This window comes from Microtus oregoni, unplaced genomic scaffold (genome assembly GCF_018167655.1).
Source record: "Microtus oregoni isolate MIOR12 unplaced genomic scaffold, Mior012 000047F_ref0000412, whole genome shotgun sequence".
Lineage (NCBI taxonomy): Eukaryota > Metazoa > Chordata > Mammalia > Rodentia > Cricetidae > Microtus > Microtus oregoni.
In genome coordinates this window covers 3,614,978-3,634,248 of record NW_024543221.1, presented here as the reverse complement: position 1 = coordinate 3,634,248, position 19,271 = coordinate 3,614,978, and the positions used below count along the sequence as shown (strand labels likewise).

Sequence of the window (19,271 nt, the reverse complement as noted above, 5' to 3'; positions counted from 1 at the left end):
GCCTGCTTTCTTATAGAACCTGGGACCAACAGTCGAGGGGTGGCACCACCCACAATAGGTTGGACCCTCCCACATCAATCACTAATTTAGAAAATATCCCACAGTCTTGTCTATGGCCCGATTAAAAAAAACCTGCACAGAAAGTAACTCAGTCTCAAAATCTTTCTCTCCCTATATATAATATAAAATAATAAGGTGGACAGCAATTGAGGAAGATACTAACATAGGTAATGGACCTCAACAAACACACATTCATGCAAAAAAAGCAATAACATTTGTTTAAAAGAAAGAAATATAAGGCAGTGGGTGTTGTTTAATGGTGTAAGGCCTAGGACTCCACCCTTTGCAGAGAAAAAAAAAGGAGGAGGAAGGAGGAGAATTTAAATGCCATTGTTCAGACAAGTGTGAACAATTGTTTTAAAACCCGGAAATGAGGCTATCCTTCTCCAACCCAGTGAAGTGCTCTCCAGTTCCCTTACATCAAACATGGAAGGTTTCCCGGCAGAGAAACAGACTTTTGCAGGAAGAGTTAGTTCCACAGCATTTCCACATAGTGGGTTTTTGGTTTTAGTTCTGCCGAAAGTTTTCAACAGAGGTCTACCATGGCTTATATAATCATCCTACTAAACAAGGACATACTTTATCTGAGGGCATATAAAGGAGACATTAATATTCTAACGACATGGAGTTATACTTAAAATATGCCCTTACTGGCTTCATGCCATCAACAGGACAAAGAATTCATATTAGAAAACTATCTGCCAGGCACGGTGGCACATGCCTTTAATAATACCAGCAGAGGAGGAGGCACAGGCAGGGGGATCTCTGTGAGTTCCAGGACAGCTAGGGCTGTTACACAGAGAAACTCTGTCTTGAAAAACTGAGAGAGAGAGAGAGAGAGAGAGAGAGAGAGAGATCAAACTATCTGTTGCCAAAATGGATGCTTGGAAGCCAGGTAGGCTGCTTACTGAAAGACTGCCCACCACTGGGGTCTTTCATTTGGTTACAACCCTTGATTCCTGTACTTCTGCCAAGTTACTTAAACTTTGATTCCCTAGCTTTGTCTTGATTTCTCTGAAGCACAGGGGAGACAGCATCTACCTTCTAAGATGATGTGAGCACTAAATGAGCTGGTAAGAACCACGGGACAACGTGAGGTGTGCTCCACTCGCATGGTTATTTAACAGACGGGGTTACCTCTGAGACTGGCACCTTCTTTTCTTTTTTTTTTTTTTAAGAAAATATTTGCAGGCAAAGGCTACTAAAGGCTAATATACACCCCTAATGTTGCAACGAATAACAGAAATGGTGACAACTATGCTGGAAGTCAGACAGGGTGGCACTCTCCAGTGGCCTCAGCATTTGGAGGAGGCAGGAGGGGCAGTTCAAGGTCATCCTTTACTACATAGGAAATTTAAATCCACACTGGGCTACATGAGAGATATTCCCCCAAAAAGCAAAATACAAGAATAACAAACAAAACCAGACACATAAAGAGTCACACGGAAGAGTTAAACCGGTTGTTCAATGTTCAACACCGTTAGTCTAAACACAAGTGGACTCCCTATATAGCAACATGTGACTGCCTTCCAGCTTGGCTTCTTCTGCTTAGCCAGGACTCAAGTTTCCTTCGCGTCTTCCCGTAGCTTCAGATCTCATTTCTTCTCAGCGCTGAATAATCCTTCAAGAGCTTGTTTCATCAGGGAAACAGTTACAGAGAGCAGCACTGGCACAGTCGCAGACTTACGGACTAACACGACATGAGCCTCTACTGTACTAACTGACTATAATAGCTACTGAGCTTTCACACCGCAATATGGAAGCTCGCGGTTATCCATGTGTCTTTCAAGGTAATTTTGATATTGCTACTTTTAATGATGCCCTAGGAGTCTTATACATGCTTTGCTTTTAGATTAATTATGCTTCGGGAATTACCACTAAATTTCTTTGTGGTACATAAAAATTTTCTGGTGAAAACACATTTCTAGTTAAGCAAGAAAATCAAAACACAACCTGCCACTGCAATTTCCCCTTCAGTATAACGTCCCATTCAGTATAAATAAACCTCTCTGCTGCTGAACGTGGATCTAGACGCCGAGAGACGAGAAACTCTGTTTACCTTCCTCTGCAAAACCACGTGCGTTTTAGTTAAAATACCCACCAAGCAACTCGGTGATGCTATTTATACATTTTGCAGCTGACAGGCAGATTCATAAGCCCTAATTTAACTTAACACCTGTCAACTTTATTAAGCTCCGACACAGAGACTACAGTTCAACATTTGTCTGTTAACGTTTCATGGAGCTTTTATACTTGATTTTAGCAGAATTCTAAGAAACCACTGTAGTCAATTTAAAAAAAATTATTTGTAACAACTTTGGGACAGAGATTGGGCAGCTTATCTTGACTGAGTTTATTTAGTTCTGTGTCTCATCTAGCTTAGAGCCTCAGCCTAATGGTGTCAAGAGGCACCCTGCAGAACCCCCTGATATCCTCTCACAGCTTTTGTATTCAAATGCCCAGATTGCACCATGGTACCATGCCCCTTCTGTAATCTGCCATCTGTGAACACAGCCGAGATGCGGCTGTTTGGCTCCAGGCTGGGGGAACAGTGTGACTGGATCATGGCAAAAATCATGAGTGTAAAACATTATCATGGACAAACGAGACCTCAAGGAAGCCAGCAACAACAGGGTAGACGGTGGTGGTGGGATTCCGAGAATTAGGGTTTCAAAAGCAAAACAGCAGAAGAGGCAGTCCGCTCTCCCTTTTATCTAACCTGTCTTTGTTATCTGAAGGACTGTCTTTGTTTACCTCATTAGGAACCCCTCCAGAGCAGGAAAGTGGCAAGTATTGTTGAAAATATTGTCAGGCGATCAGAAAGTCAAATGGTCACAAAATGACATCTGAAGCTATAGAAGAAAAGCCAGGAATAAAGTTACTCCTCCCCCGCCCCCAAACGCCCCCCAGGGCGTTTGAGAGTGCTTGTGTAACTGGCAAACTACAAAGCCACCCCCAGGTGTTGGGAAAGATAAATGCGTAGAGAGACTGAGGAGACCTTGGCTTTCACCTCAATGAACTAAGCTCTGCATGGAGCAGGGAGTGAAAGCTGAGGCAGAACCACAGACAGCTTGTGAGAGGAGAGCCTAGAGCCAAGCTGTACAGCCCTGAAGTGGAGCCCCAGCTAACCAAACTACGAAGTGCCACCCTCTGCTTCCCAGAGTCACTGCCATCACAGGGCTCACCAGGCCCTTTCAGTAACCAAAATCTCAGAGTGTACAAAGAAACAGCACAGAATGGCCTGCGTAAGGAGAGACATCAAATGGCGGGGAACATCCCGGAGGAAGACTAAACGTCAGACCTACCAAAGAATTTAAGTTAACAATCTCCAAAATGCTCAAAAATTTAAGGAAGTTATGAACAAAACACGAAGGGAAAAAACAAGAAAGCACTAAAGGGAGACTGCGAAGGAGACAAGGGAATTAGCGCTGCTGCACATCCACGCTGTTTGGGCGATGAGTTTAGAAATAGGCAGTAGTGAAGACTAAGCGCATTAAGAATATAATTAATGCCACTGAATGAACAGAACCATTTGGGCAATGAGTGGTTAGCAGAGCAAATTTATGTTTGCAGCAATAAAAATAGTAAAAGAAAAAGAATACTCCCAGTTCCATGATTTTGCTATGATTCTCTGAGCCACTGTGGAATTTATTCTTCACACTGCTGCACCCAGAAACGCTGTGTCCATCTTGGCCATGATCTTGCAGACCGATCAGGTGGAGGCATAAACATGAGGTCTAACTTCTAAGGGACGTGAAAACAGAGGAGAGTGCTCTCCGTCGAAATACTGTAGTCACTGTCTAAACACACTGAAGTAGTCTCAGCACTAGGAAGATAATCTGAAACAGTCTTCTGGCCTGACCCAGGGTCAAAGGGATGTATATGTAATTAGGGCATAATTACCACCTGCTCCAAGGCTGGGTCTCCTCCCATGCCCTCAGGCCACAGCCTGTGCTGTCACAGGGAACCAGGCACCAGCAGGGTTGTGGTGAAGAGGTTGGGCTGAGGTCACACTATCCTATTAACACGATAATAAAGTAATTAATGATAAAAAATAAAGGAGATGACGCATGTGGTGTTCCCAGGCACTAGAGCTGTCACCAGGCCTTATTTTAGGTAGCATCTTTTGTTACTCTTCATTTTGAAACAGGATCTCACCAGGGAGCTACAGCTGGTCTGGGACTCACCATGTAACCCAGGAAGGCCTTAAACTCATGAGGGACCCCTTTGCCTGCTTCTCCTAAGTGCTGGGATTGCAGGCATGAACCACTGTGACAGCTTCAGGTGACAATCTAAACATGACTGTCCACACTTAGGACTGTTTTGAAGGACACATCTCTCATCTGCTAAATTCTGTTTATAAGCTGCCATCCCAGCAGACACTGGATGGCTGCACATACACCTCCAAAAGAACCCTCTCATTCTTCGCTGGTAGCTGTTGCAAAGGGCCCTTTTCCTGAGCAAAAGTTCAAGCCTTTTTATGGCTTGTTTGCTTTGCAGAGCACTTAAAGAGAAAGGGCTCTAATTAAAATCTTCAGCAGGTCACACTGCGCTGCAGCCTGGGTCTACCTTAGTATACTTCCTTCAGCTAGGCTAATCTTGAACTTAAAAGATATATTTTCCTTTCAAATACAGGGCTCCTTACATCAGACACATCATCCTGAACTCAGTGTTTAGTGGATTTGAGAAAGCATTTCACAAAATGAACATTATGAAGACTCGAAGGGGATTTAGCACTTAGCAAATGCATGCGGATAAGAGCACTCTCGTGGCCAGGTCTCTAAGCCCTTAACCCTGCGGGGGTGGGGGGTGGGGTTTAAAGCAGGTGCCCCTCCCCACACAGCTGTACTACCATCCCCCCTCCCCCTGCTCTCTAGGCTTCCCTCCAGTTTGTCACTTTCTAGAGCTTGCTGCAGGCAGTTTTCATTCCGAATTCATGGCACAATTAGTACACACAAATATTGCCAGGAATTAGAGTCTAAATTATGTAGAACATGCCAATTAGCACCAATGTTGGGAATCTCTAATTTTCCTCTTAGACGTTTGATTAGCTGTTCAATACTCCAACAGGTCTTATTAAACCTAAAAATATGCAAGGGGCTTGCTTTGCCCAAGCATGCAACTAGTTATGCAAATTCCTAAGCCTTAAATTACTAAGTTCTTTAAGTCCTTGTCCACAAACAACTCAGGTGCCAAAGTTTCATGTGAAATTAAAACAGAGCTTTTCAAATCTGGCACGTGACTTGGTTAATATCAAAATGGCTAAGTTCCACCATGTTATCAAGTCCATTCCGAGAAAACTAAACTCAACAGCCGCCAAATACAAAATGTTTCGAGGTTCTCTAGGATACATAAAGGTGAACAAGATGCTTAAATTTAATGACCTTATATGGAAGTATATAATCAGGAGGATGTAAGTAAAGGCACTTGTGAGCAGGTCTGGAGACTTGAGTTCAATCCCCACATAAAGGTGGAAGGAGAGACTGAGCCACGAGGCCCTCTGATTTCCATATGGGCACTGTCTGCACCTGTAATAAGTGAACTTTCAAAGGTAAATGAACTTCCTAGATGAGCAATTCTTTGTAGAAGAAGGGAGAGAGACTAATTCCCCAAGGAAACAAACCAAAAAATCTCTTAAAATGATTCTCTGTTTTATCTATAATCCTCTGAAAGCTCCTGACAATGGATTATCTTTGGAATAACAAAATCAAATGAGAACAGAAGATTTAGAAAGCCGGGAGTTAAGTCTGAAGAAAAGCAAAGAGAAACACATGTAACAGCACTCTACACAGTCTAGAGGAAATGTGTTACATTGGACTGTCCTTTAGCAGGAATCTTTACATTTGTGGGGCTGTGGGCTATATCCTGTTTCTCCAGATCACCAACCCACCCACACACTGCCTCCATATTCTTTTCTAAAATAGTTTTACTGAAATGTAATTTACATGGCTTACAATTCATCTGTTCAAATATAGAATTCAACAGCTTTACTATCTAGCAGTGCTGTCCTTCCTAAGCTAAGTAACAACTGCTGAGATTAACACAGGTGTGGATGACCACGCCCACTCTCTTCCCAGTCCCGGGTGCTAGCAGTAAAGGCGCAGTGTTAGCCCCTGTTTGTTACTTAGCTCTCTCACCCAAACATAAGAAACTGAAAGGCAGGTTCAGCAGCAGCTGAAGAGCCCACAGAATGCAAAACTTAACAAATGCCTGCTGACTAAGCAGTTCTCTGTGGTTCTATAAATTAATGTAATGACAATATTTACAAAGTACAAGACTTTGTTGCTATGTAAAGCCTTATCATTGTGCCTTAGTTAAAACATTTTCAGGGGTTGCAGAATAAAGTCTCCCCAAAATGATTATGTCCCGATTCCATGAATCTGTACACTCCCTCATGTTACACAGAACGGAAGCAGCAGGTGGATGTAAGGCTGCTCATCAGTTGTCTCTGAACAGGGAGGTTGCTCTGGATCACCTTGTGGGACCTATGGGACCATGGGGGCCCTTAAATAACCTAAGACGTGGGCAGAAGAGTTTAAGCAGCATGTGCAAGGCCTCTACAAGCCATTGCTGGCTGGAAAGATGGAGGAAGACAGCAACACACTGGGCGAGAAGCTGGAAGAACATAGTAGCTGACAACCTCACTTTAGCCCAGATGGCAAGGGCAGACCTCTCATTCTTTCTTCTTTCTTTCTCTCCTTCCTTCCTTTTTCTTTCTCTTTCCTTCCTTCTTTCTTCCTTTCTTCCTCTTTCTGAGACAAGGCTGATGATGAATAAAATGGTTGTCACACAAGACAAGCATGAGGACCAGAATGTGGATCCCCAGAACCCACATGTGACTTGAGTAGACACATGGCTTTGGTGGCCAGTTAGAAAAGTTCTTCTCTAGCCAAAGTCAGACACAGAAGATGCAACTGGGAGTCCATATCTTATGGCATCACCAGATGTTATTTTAGGCATCAGTAACATGCCACTGTGTACCTTCTACCTAACACTAAACATAGGACAAGGTCCCAGGTTCAATTCTCAGTACCACCACCACGAGAGAGAGAGAGAGAGAGAGAGAGAGAGAGAGAGAACGAGAGAAAAACTCCAGGACTTAAGAGAAGCACAGACAAAAGAGCTAAGGCAGACTCACAGTCAGATTTATGTCTTAATCGTGAACTCCCTAAGAGATATCACTCAAAGAACGTTCTGACACAGCAAGCACTTGTCTTCTGGCTGCTCGCTGCACAGACTATTGTCCCGAGGACAATACTGCAGGATGTGCAGTGTCAGCTTCCTCGAAGATAAGCAGAGACAAGGAACTGAGTTCCCATCTCAGATCACAGAGGTAGCACCAGGCAGAGCACAGCTTCAAACCCACAGCTCTCCTAACTCTACCGGCCTGACTCCAGGCTGCGGATCCTTTCCAGGTTTTGTCTCCCCGAGCTTCCAGCCCTTCTTGTCTTGGACCAGCTGATACTTAGTGAGGGGCAAAAGTAAAGCAAGCTAAGGTGCTGCACGTGGCAGCTCCATTTAGAAGAGGCCTCCTTCCTCAGTCTCTACCTCTGCTTCTGGCTGTTTCCTGAACTGTTTAGCCTAATGTGTAGATACCATGGTGATGAGGGCTGAGTAAACACCAAATGTTGTTATGGCAATCTTTAGACACTTAATCTGAACTTGTCTGCTAAGTCATACAAAATTTATGAGCCATTGATCGCCAGGGGCTGAGGAACAGGAGAAATGGGGAGTGACTGCTAATGGGTGTAGAGTTTCTTTTACAGGGTCCAATACTGATGATGGCTGCACAGTTCTGTGGCTATAATTAAACCACTGTGCCGTATGCTTTAAAAGGCAAACTTTGTGGCTTGTTAATTATATCTCCGTCTTAACAACTTGCTATTATAAAGAAACCAGACGTTAACAAATGTTGGCGAAGGGACAGAAACTGCATCTCTCCCCTGTTTTGTGGAAATATAAACTGGTGGAGCCACATTGGAGAACAGTTCGCCACTCAAACAGAACGCTACCTGTCATGCAGAACCACCTCCCATTGATCAAAGAGAAATAAAAACATGGTCATAGAGGCACCACAGTAGACAAAAGTGTGACAACCAACATGCCCACCAGTGCAGGCATGAATGCCTGAGAAATGCACTCTGTTCATCCATACAATGGAGCACTTTGGCCATAAAAAGGAAGGGGTGTAAATATATATTACAACCTGAGTGAACCAGGGAAATGTGTCATATGAAAGAAGCCAGCAAGAAAGAGCACCTCCTGTGTGATTCCACTAAGAACAGTATGTGCAGAGAGGGCAAAGCTATAGAGAAAAAATAATTAAATTAGCAATTGCCTACAAGTGGGATGGCCCTAAGGAAATGACTGCCAACAGGTATGGGGTTTATTGAGGTTTCTGGCTAGCTCTACAGTCATCTGGTCTGGAACTCATTATGTAACTAAGGTTGGCAGCTCTACTTCTAGCTCCCAAATGCTGGGATTAGAGGTATGAGCCACCATCCCCAGACAGGCTTCGGTTCTTAAAGGCAGCACTCTGTCTCTCAGACTGGAGAGACAGAGTCAGTATGCCTTGACTTTTATTTATACAATAAATCAATTTAATGCATACAGCACTGTGTATATCATATGTTTACCATCAGATCTTTTGCAAAAAATATATTCATACTCCCTAACCAAAATTATATGTTTTAAGTTAACACGGAAAAAACAAAGGAACATGAACAGTCAAGTTATGAGTTATCTTTACTAGAGCCAAATTATGAGTTATTTCATTAAATAAGGAACAATTAACAGGCACATGTGTGTACAGGTATATATGTGCAGCTCTGTGCATACAGAGGTTGATAGGCCAGAAGTTAAGGCTGGGTGCTTTCCTCAATCAGTCTCTACTTTATCCATCGAGGCAGGGTCTCTCACTGAACCCAGAGCTTGCCAACAGCTGGTCTGTACAGCCAGCTTGCCCAGGAATCCTTTCTCTACCTACCTAATAACACGCATGCAGCCCTCCAGACTAGCCCAATATTATGTGGGTGCCAAGAAGCTGAACGCTGGGGGCTAGAGAGATGGCTCAGTGATTAAGAGCAATGGCAGCTCTTCCAGAGGACCTGAGTTCAATTCCCAGCACCCATATGGCAGCTCACAACTATCTGTAACTCCAGTTCCAGGGGATTTGACAAGCTCATACAACATACATGCAGGCAAAAAAAAAAAAAAAACAGTGCACATAAAATAAAAAAATAAAAATTTAAAAAAGAAAACAATGAAAAATAAAGCAATCTGAATGCTGGCTCTTGTGTTTGTTCAGCAAGGACTTCATCTACCGAGCCACCCCATCTAGAGCTCATATCTATGGAGCTCTGCCCCACAGATTTATAGTTTACTCTAACTTTTAAAACTACAAATGAAACCCAGGATATGGAGTAACTACAATTCTTAGCAGCCAAAGGAAAAGAGAGCAGAAGGGAGGAGGAGACACTTGCTTAATTCATTAGGCCTCTTGCAAACACTGCTGGCCTGGGTACAGTGGGTTCCAGTAAGGACTTCCAACCGATAACATGCCAGCACTGCCATGTTCCTGACAAAACAAAACAACAACAACCAAACAACAAAAACCCAACCAACCAACCAAACAAACAAGCAAATAATAATAGGCCCCCAAACCACCAGTGGTTTCCCACGAGTACCTGGTGAGTCAGACAAGAAACTCCACAGCTGGACTCTTACCTGCCAAACTATATTCTGAAGAAAAATTTGAATTACTTTGTTACCAAAGATATGCAGATATCAAAACCAGGTGCCTCACTCAACACTGGTACAAGACATGTGTTGGTATAGGTTCATGGATACTGCTCACCTACAGGGTGAGGCAGGAAGAGGCCATCTGAAGTTAGACTAGCACAGAAGAACATCACAGGCCAGAGACCAAGGCCATGGTGATGGAGAAGGAAAGTTTTAGGGCAGCAGACAACCATGGGCTTTATAAGGGAAGTAGACTAAATCGCCATGACAGCTACAGACTGTGACCTTGTAAAGACGCGCACAGTGGGACCTACAGATGCTCCTGCAAATAAGACTGAAAGAAGAGCCAGTAGAAATGCTGATTTTGTTAAAGGACAGTAAGATAACCTGAAGGCCTCACCTGAAGATACGTTCTTAGGAGTGCCTCTTTTGGCTCTTGGACTTCTTTTCCCAGGTGTTTGTTTGTCCTGTGCCAAGGAAGACTGGTCATCTTTGGGCCCTTCATACGGACTGTGTTCTGCAGTCTCACTGGGGGCTACCTCACAGCCGGACAGGCAGCTTTCGTTATTGTTGAGACTGTCCTGGTCAAACACAGTGGCTCTTCCCATGGTGCTGCCACTGCCGGTCAGAGCCGCAGGCCCGTCCCCGTCAAGCTGGTTCTCATTTTCATCTGCGACGGAAGGCAGTGGCGTCACTCTCCTTTCCACGCTGCCACCCGGATGACATCCATCTTGCGGTCCTATCTGAAGACTGGATGCAGGAGTGTCGCTGTCATCCATTAGCGCATCTTTTGTGGAACTGTTTAAAGTTTCATCAAAGTCCTTCCATGCCTACAAAGACAAAAGAATAAAGGCTACTTCATTCTGTGGCCTCTGGGGACACGCGCGGTTTAGTTTCCCGCTTCTTTTCATTTCCCTGATGTCAGGGAAGGAATGAGCTCCATTCCTCCCTCTACACCTGCAGCCTCATCCAAGTCTCACCAGCTCTGCATGTCAGTACACTGGCTCTCCCAGCCGCTCATGCACAGGATGTCCCACTAAACCAGAGTATAAAGGCTGCCTGCACGCTGTGCTTCCTAGGTGCTCTAGTTGGTTCTCACCGTGCATGGCTGGGGCTGCTGACTTGAGGAAAGAAATTCCTGGCTATGCAGGTTGTCTGCTAACACCAATCACTCACGCTATCCCTGGACATGGGCCAGGAAAGTAGGAGCCAGCGGTGCAAGTCTTTGGCTAAACAGCAGCAACATTTACAAATGAAAACAAGGCAAGCCATATTGTTTATTTATTTATTTTCTAGAAGGGCGCATGGAGGAAGATTCACCACAGGTATTTTCTCAGCTGGTTCATTACACTTTCTTTTACTTTCTGAGAACAAGCACTGGGCCCTCCGAGGCAAACCTTATAATTTCCAACAAAATCATTTTAAACGACCACGTTTCCAAAAGAGAGGGCAATAATAATTAACTCCAGGCTATTTAATGTGCAGCTTTAGGGACATGGTTAACGGTCCCAAGGACTTGGGAGGTTGAGGCAGGAGAATGGTTTGACCCTAGGGATCTGAGGTCAGTCTGAACATGAGAACAGGCCTCGAAACACAAGCCAAAGAGATGACAAAAGATCAAAAGCCAGTTAGTCGTCAGCCATCCTTTATCTTATCATTCAAAGGTACATTTTGAGGGAAAGTATGCCAGCCAGATTACTTATGTTTGCTTAGCATTATTTCTGGGTTTGAGCCAACTATTCCAACAATTCTGAAAGAGAAAAATTCCTCACCCCGAAGGTAATAGTACCTTAAAAAAATCTAAATAGGTAAGCAGAAATTCTTACTCATTAAAAAATGCATAAATAGGTGCTGGAGAGATACTTCCGGGGTTAAGGGCACTCACTGCTCTTGCAGAGGACCCAGGTTCCATCCCTGGCACCCACACAGAAGCTCACGAATATCTGTATCCCCAGTTCTAGGAGATCCAGTGCTCTCTCCGGGCCTTTGCAGGCACCAGGCACAGCTATGATGCACACCCTGATGCACACCCGTGCAAGCAGGCACCAGGCACAGCTAGGATGCACACCCGTGCAGGCAGGCACCAGGCACAGCTAGGATGCACACCCGTGCAGGCATCAAGCACAGCTAGGATGCACACCCGTGCAGGCACCAGGCACAGCTAGGATGCACACCCGTGCAGGCATCAAGCACAGCTAGGATGCACACCCGTGCAGGCATCAAGCACAGCTAGGATGCACACCCGTGCAGGCACCAGGCACAGCTAGGATGCACACCCATGCAGGCACCAGGCACAGCTAGGTTGCACACCCACGCAGGCACCAGGCACAGCTAGGATGCACACCCGTGCAGGCATCAGGCACAGCTAGGATGCACACCCGTGCAGGCACCAGGCACAGCTAGGATGCACACCCGTGCAGGCACCAGGCACAGCTAGGATGCACACCCGTGCAGGCAGGCACCAGGCACAGCTAGGATGCACACCCGTGCAGGCAGGCACCAGGCACAGCTAGGATGCACACCCGTGCAGGCACCAGGCACAGCTAGGATGCACACCCGTGCAGGCACCAGGCACAGCTAGGATGCACACCCGTGCAGGCAACACATACATAAGATAGAAGCAATCATAACAGAGCCGGTTGGTGGCACATAGCTTTAATCCTAGCACTTGGGAGGCAGGGGCAGGTGGATCACTGTGAGTTCAAGGCCAGTCTGGTCCACAAAGCAAGTTCCAAGACAGCCAGGACTGTGACAGAGAAACCCTGTCTCGAAAAAAAACAAAATAAATAAGTATATAAAAAAACAAAATCTAAAAGAAAAACAAACAAACGAAAAGTATGCAAATAAAGTACAATTCTCTTTAAAATACATAAGCAAAGTCAGGCAGTGGTCGCACATACCTTCAATCCCAGCATTTGGGAGGGAGAGGCCAGTGGGTCTCTGAGTTTGAGGTCAGCTTGGTCTACAAAGAGAGTTCCAGGACGGCCAAGACTTCACACAAAGAAACACAGTTTATAAAAAAATAAAACCAACAACAACAACAAAAAACCCATAAAAACAAAAAACAAAAAACCAAACGAAACCAAAGCAACTACAACAAAACACAAACAAGGGCTGAGGATGTAGTGCTGTTGGTAGAGTGCTTGCCTAGAAGGTGAGAAGCCCTGGTTGGATCCCTAGACCTACAGATTGGACAGAGCAGCACATCCCAGTCATCCCAGTACTTGGGAGGCAGAGGAAGGCAGATCAGAAATTTACTGTCCTTCTCAGCTATGGAGTAAGTCAGAGGCCAGACTGGATTCACGAAACCCATCTCAAAAATATATACACAGATATATCATCTACATAAACGTATATATCACATATATGCACACAACGGTCTACAATATTAATTCTATACAAATGTATTTCATATTTGCAATGTATTTTGTGACTGAGATGTATTATTTCATACATAAGGGCATTTTCAGAAAACATAAAAATGTCTAAATCTGGCTGGTTTCATTTACCCTAAAACATGCACAGCAGGTCTCTACTGAATCTACTTCTACTGGGTTTTTATTCTTTGTTTTTTTTTTTTTTTTTTTACAGGATTTCTCTGCATAGCCTTGGCTGTCCTGGAACTCACAGAGAGCCAATTGCCTCTGACTCCTGAGTGCTGGGATTAAAGGCGTGCACCTCTATACCTGAACTTCTAGTTCTACTTTAAGTAGCCTGAGCTGCTTTCTAGTTAAGACCATCAGCAGGTACTGTAGCAAGTTTACAGTCTGAGTACAGGATTTTATCTTCTAACTGTATGAGACCCAGAGGCTGGCCACACACTAAGGGGACCTAAGACAGAAGAAACAGAGCAGCTGAGGGAGCCCTTACTGTGGCAGCCACTTCACATGTCTGACCTCTGATCTTCAAATCAAGGCTCCATCAGAAGTATTCACCTTGTGTTTGAAATGGAGAAATAAAATACTAAGGTCATAATCCTGGAACAGGGCAGAGTTGGACCTGAAACTCTCTTCCTGGTTCAGGTCCTATGAAGTTCAAAAAAATGGCTGAGGACAGAGGCACACCTAGGTTCAAACTGCATCCTTGACATTTTATAAGTCATGTGGGAAACAGTAGGTGAGTTACCTAGCAACCACACTCCCTTTTCTCATCTGTAGGACTGTAGAGAACCTGTCTCAAAGGGCTGCGATTTCTTCTGTTCTTGGTGATGCCAGGGATTAAACCCAGGACTCTCATAAGTGAATGTATCACTAATAAGCTACATGCTTCCAGCCATTTTTCACGTTACACACTTAGTGTCTCTGTGTGTGCACATGCATGCGCACCTGACTGCCTATTTCTCTATATGAGCTGTGTGTGCCACAACACATATATGAAGGCCAGAGAATAACTTGTAGGCGCCGGCTCTCTCCTTCTACCATGTGGGTCCTGGGCAGTGAGCTCCGGTCGTCAGGCTTGGCTGAAGCACTTTTATCCACTCATCGTTCCGCTCCTAATGTTCTAGAATTTTCATCTGAGACATGATATTGCCATGTTGTCCAGGCAGATTTCAGAACCGCTATGTAGTCCTGGCTGGCCTTGAACCGTGATGCTAATGCTCAGCCTTCTGGCATGTTATCTATGACACCTGACAAAAGGTCATTTGTGATGTTTAGGTAACAGGACAGGTAAGGCACTTCAGAGGGTCCTTGGTCCGCACAGCAGATGTTTAGTAAATGTCACTTCCCAAGCGGACTTATGAGCATCACACACTGGTGGTTGATTCAAGGGATGCTATGCTCAGCCTTACTGTACATACAGAAACAGCATTCCAAACATTCTAGAAATGACCAGGCTCTGGACGATAAACAATGCGAACTGGCTTCACTATAGAATATTGAGGTTCAGTCTCCCTAGTCCTTACACATCTCTTCTGAATGATCTGTTTCAGATGACTAAGGTATTTAGAAGCTAGTGACTGGAACTACTTGGTAAGGGCCGGGGAGAGAGTTCAGTGGGTAAAATGCTTGCCTTCCAAACACGAGGACATGAATTGATTCCTAGAACCCAAAATTTAAAAACCAGGAATACTGTTAGGTATGGTGGCATACACCTTTAATCGCAGCACTGGGGAGGCAGACGCTGGCAGATCTCTGAGTATAAGGCCAGCCAGGGCTACATAATGAATCCTTGTTTCAAACTAATAACCAAAAATAAAGAAAGAAAAAAAAAAGTCACGTGTGGTTGCAAGTATTTCTAATTCCCACTGTGGGAGGCTGGGAGGCAGAAGCAAGCAGATCATCCAGGCCCACTGGCCAGCTAACCTAGCCCGTCCAGCAAGTACATGTATGTCTAGATGTAAAGGTACACAGCTCCTAAGGAACAGTCTGAGGTCTGGCCTCCACATGCATGAGCACACAAACACATACACACAAGAATCCCGGGCGAGCTGGGCATGATGCTCACACTGGTAATCCCAACATGAGAAAGACAGAGGTAGGAGGACCAGCCCTAGGGGGACAGCCCAGCTACATGAGACCCTGTCTCAAAAACAAAAGACTCCTTGGTAAGTACAAGTTGATATGTATTTGAAGCTTTGCTACACACCAGGCTCCAACTTAGAAGTATTCCTACAACAGACTCAATTTTCACAATCACCCAGCAGATGACTGTTACACAGTTGAAGAAGAGACTCTCAACCACAGTGTTCTGAGGACAATGAAACTAAAAAGACATTTCACTCCAGTGTCCCCACCCGCCACCCACCCCAAGACAGAGACATGCGTCTAATGACCAAGTTCAAGTTTTTTGAGATGCTCTTCTCCTCTATGGAAAATGCTACGTCATTGAATAAATGGTTTTCTCTTCCTTCTGTTGAGAGCCTTTCTGGGTGGTCTTGGGGGAAGTCCACACCATCTAAATGAAATAGCCACTCCCATAAACAGCAGCATTCCTTTCCTTGGGCCTCACAATGTCCCTCCTACTCTTTCGTGGCCACACAATTAGTTTAACTAATTTTAAAAGGAAAGCCTTCAAACTGTTTTCCTAAAACTAGGTCTCTTGCTCTTTCTAAGGTTTTATTTTTCTAATTTTATTTTTGTGAGACACCTAATAATCCATCATGGCCTGGCTCAAAAGCCACTTAACTCCAGTTTGCCTGGCTGATTTCTCTGTCCTCAAAGTCCCATATAAGGTGCTCCTCTCCAGCACTGTGCCAGTCAGAGTCCTCCCCGAGTATTGCCCTGCACCAGAGTCCTCCCGGAGTATCACCCTGCACCAGAGTCCTCCCGGAGTATCACCCTGCACCAGAGTCCTCCCCGAGTATCACCCTTCACCAGAGTCCTCCCCGAGTATCATTCTGCACCAGAGTCCTCCCGGAATATCACCCTGCACCAGAGTCCTCCCCGAGTATCACCCTGCACCAGAGTCCTCCCCAAGTATCACCCTGCACCAGAGTCCTCCCCGAGTATCACCCTGCACCAGAGTCCTCCCCGAGTATCACCCTGCACCAGAGTCCTCCCCGAGTATCACCCTGCACCAGAGTCCTCCCCGAGTATCGCCCTGCACCAGAGTCCTCCCCGAGTATCGCCCTGCACCAGAGTCCTCCCCGAGTATCACCCTGCACCAGAGTCCTCCTCGAGTATCACCCTGCACCAGAGTCCTCCCCGAGTATCACCCTGCACCAGAGTCCTCCCCGAGTATCACCCTGCAGCAGAGTCCTCCCCGAGTATCGCCCTGCACCAGAGTCCTCCCAGAGTATCACCCTGCACCAGAGTCCTCCTCGAGTATCGCCCTGCACCAGAGTCCTCCCCGAGTATCATCTGCACCATTTCTGCATGTGTTTTTACACGTAAACTTTCTGAATGTTCACTAAGTCTACTCCCGAGCCGTTTGTCAGTGTCTGGCTCTGGCTCCTATGGCTATCAGACACATGGATTAAGGTTTTACCGTTTTCTTACGAAAGGAAAAGTCAGACACTGATTGCCATCTGCAGCCTAACCCTGTTCTGAAAGGTAAAGGGACCCACTATACAGTGCTTGGCACTTGTTTTAATTCTTCTTTTTTGTGGGAGAGGGATGGTTTCCAAGACAAGGTTTCTTTATATAACTGTCCTAGCTGTCCTGGAACTCACTCTGTAGACCAGGCTGGCCTCAAACTCATAGAGACCCGCCTGTCTCTGCCTCCTGAGTGCTGGGATTAAAGACATGTACCACCACCACCTGGCACCTGTCTGAATTCTTACTGCCTTGCAATTGGAATGCTTTAATTTGAACAATGGGCTAAGCTGTTAGTGGAATTCTAGTCATTAGCAAACTCTGCCAGTTTTGGAATTAAACAAAACTTCAGTAAAACATCCCTGGTTCTTTCAAAGCTTGTGTTTTAAGGAGCAGTGTCAACTGTTCTGGGTCTTGGGATTTTGCTTATAATGACAACTACCAATTCTTTTGCCTTTAAGTTACATTAAAATTTTTTCATTTAACGGTAGCTAAAGGGCCATTTTCAATTGGAAAAATTCATTTACATTTGTGGTAAACTTTATTTTGATGAGAAGTTACACTAGTATTTTACTACTAAATGAGAAAAATTAGATGAGCATCATTTTAAAATTAATGTATTTAAAATAAAGTACAGAGGAAATGTATATATCAGGCTTTGTTTTGAATGAAATACCCCCCCATCCTTAAATATTCTGTGCTATAACTTTTAAAGCCATACAAATAAGAGTGCTAAACTGTGGACTTAAAATAGGTGTGTAAATATTTTCACTTTTTTGTTTACTTTATCTTTTCTCTAATTTTTTTTTTAATTTTTATTGAGCTATATATTTTTCTTCATTCCCCTCCCTTTATACCCCTTCCCCTTCTACCCTCTCCCACGACATCTTGTCTTTTTCTACTTGGAAAATAAAAGTGTAACAACCACAAAAACAAAACAAAAAACCTGGGCTAACACTGCGATTGACATGGGGCCATCGGGACAGTGGGCATGCGTTCAAACTTTACCCACACACAGGGCTGTTCTATGAGAGCCCCTATGCCTACAACAATTCTCTCCAAAGCGGCAGTAACGCTGAATCACAGCTACCACACCGACACTAGCATATTTTGCCTTTTAAAAGCATGACAGTAAGTCTGCCTGTTTCCAGACTCTTGTGGCAGAATAGCATTCCAAATATGTACACGGCGTGAGTCATCTGACACGTTGACTCTCCAGCTGAAGACTTTCAAGCAAATATATTCAAGGAAGTCCTATACAAAACATGAAAGCCAGAAAACCTTAAGGAAGAAATATCAAACAAACAAACATTCTAAATTAACTGTCTAAGAAGGAAAGCTTTACTTTGTTAAAAGCGCAAACTTAATCGCATATAAAATTTTAATTCGTTTTTACATTTGACTAGATGTAGTGATATTAAACATTAGGTGTTATGAAAGTGAGAAACAACGCACAGTTAAGTGCATGCTGGTGACTCCCTTAGAGAAACACTTAAGGAGACTGCAAATGGCATACTTTAATCCACTCAAATCAGACTGAAATACTCTAACTTCCACACACCAAGTTTCATCATAAGAAAAGGGTTGGCTGGGCGGTGGTGGCACACATCTTTAATTCCAGCATTCGGGAGGCAGAGGCAGGCTGATCTCTGTGTGTTCCAGATGGTCTGTTCTACAGAGTGAGTTCTAGTACACAGAGAAATACTGTCTCAAAAAATAAAAAAGTCATAAATAAATAAATAAAAATAAATAAATAAATAAATAAATAAATGCTGGCTTCTAAGTCTGAATTTGTCAGTTTACAGGCAGGTCAAGAGTTGGAGACAGTGAGCCAAGGAGCTGCCCTACGACCCTCAAGTCCAGATCTGCTCATCCCTCACCAGCTCAAGAAGAAATGCTCCTCCTCCACACTATTTCACAATGGTCACTCATATGGTGAGTCTACCACCCTCTCATCAGAGACTCCAGCACACACCTGTACCCGAAAGTCTCAAGCCACACGCGTCGAGCACGCCAGCACATGCCTGTACCCAAAAGTCTCAAGCCACATGCGTGGAACACTCTGACATGCTCTGCACTGCATTTCATACCGTTTCATTTAGCTTCTGCTCAGGCTTGTTTTCTTTCTTGGGGTTTTGTTTGAGACAAGGTCTTAGTATGTAGCCTGGGATGGCCTGGAATACGCTCTGTAGCTCAGGCTAGTCTCAAACTCAAGATCTTTAGTCTGAAGGCTGAAATTACAGCATGCTCTACCACACTCAGTTTATTTCAAATAGTCTTCAAATGCAGGGCAAAATTTCAATTTCACGCTGGGCAATGGTGGTCCACACATTTAATCCTAGGATTTGGGAGGCAGAGGCAGGTAGATCTTTAGAGGCCAGCACAGAGCGAGTTCCAGGACAGCTGACGTGACACAGAGAAAAACTGTCTCAAAAAAAAAAAAAAGACAAAACAAAACACAATTTCACATTTTAGTAATGAGTGTTGACTGAAGCT

General features: G+C 44.5%; 1 protein-coding gene across 2 annotated transcripts in view; it reads right to left on the bottom strand.

The window, feature by feature from the left end:
- Nucleotides 1–19,271, bottom strand: part of Cnst (consortin, connexin sorting protein) — an 82,812-nt gene that overhangs the window by 34,415 nt on the left and 29,126 nt on the right. For both annotated transcript variants that reach the window (XM_041635385.1, XM_041635386.1), the window contains exon 2: nucleotides 10,202–10,631. In XM_041635385.1, the coding sequence (XP_041491319.1) occupies nucleotides 10,202–10,580 (379 nt within the window). In that variant the 5' untranslated portion in view covers nucleotides 10,581–10,631. The remainder of the gene's footprint in view (nucleotides 1–10,201; nucleotides 10,632–19,271) is intronic.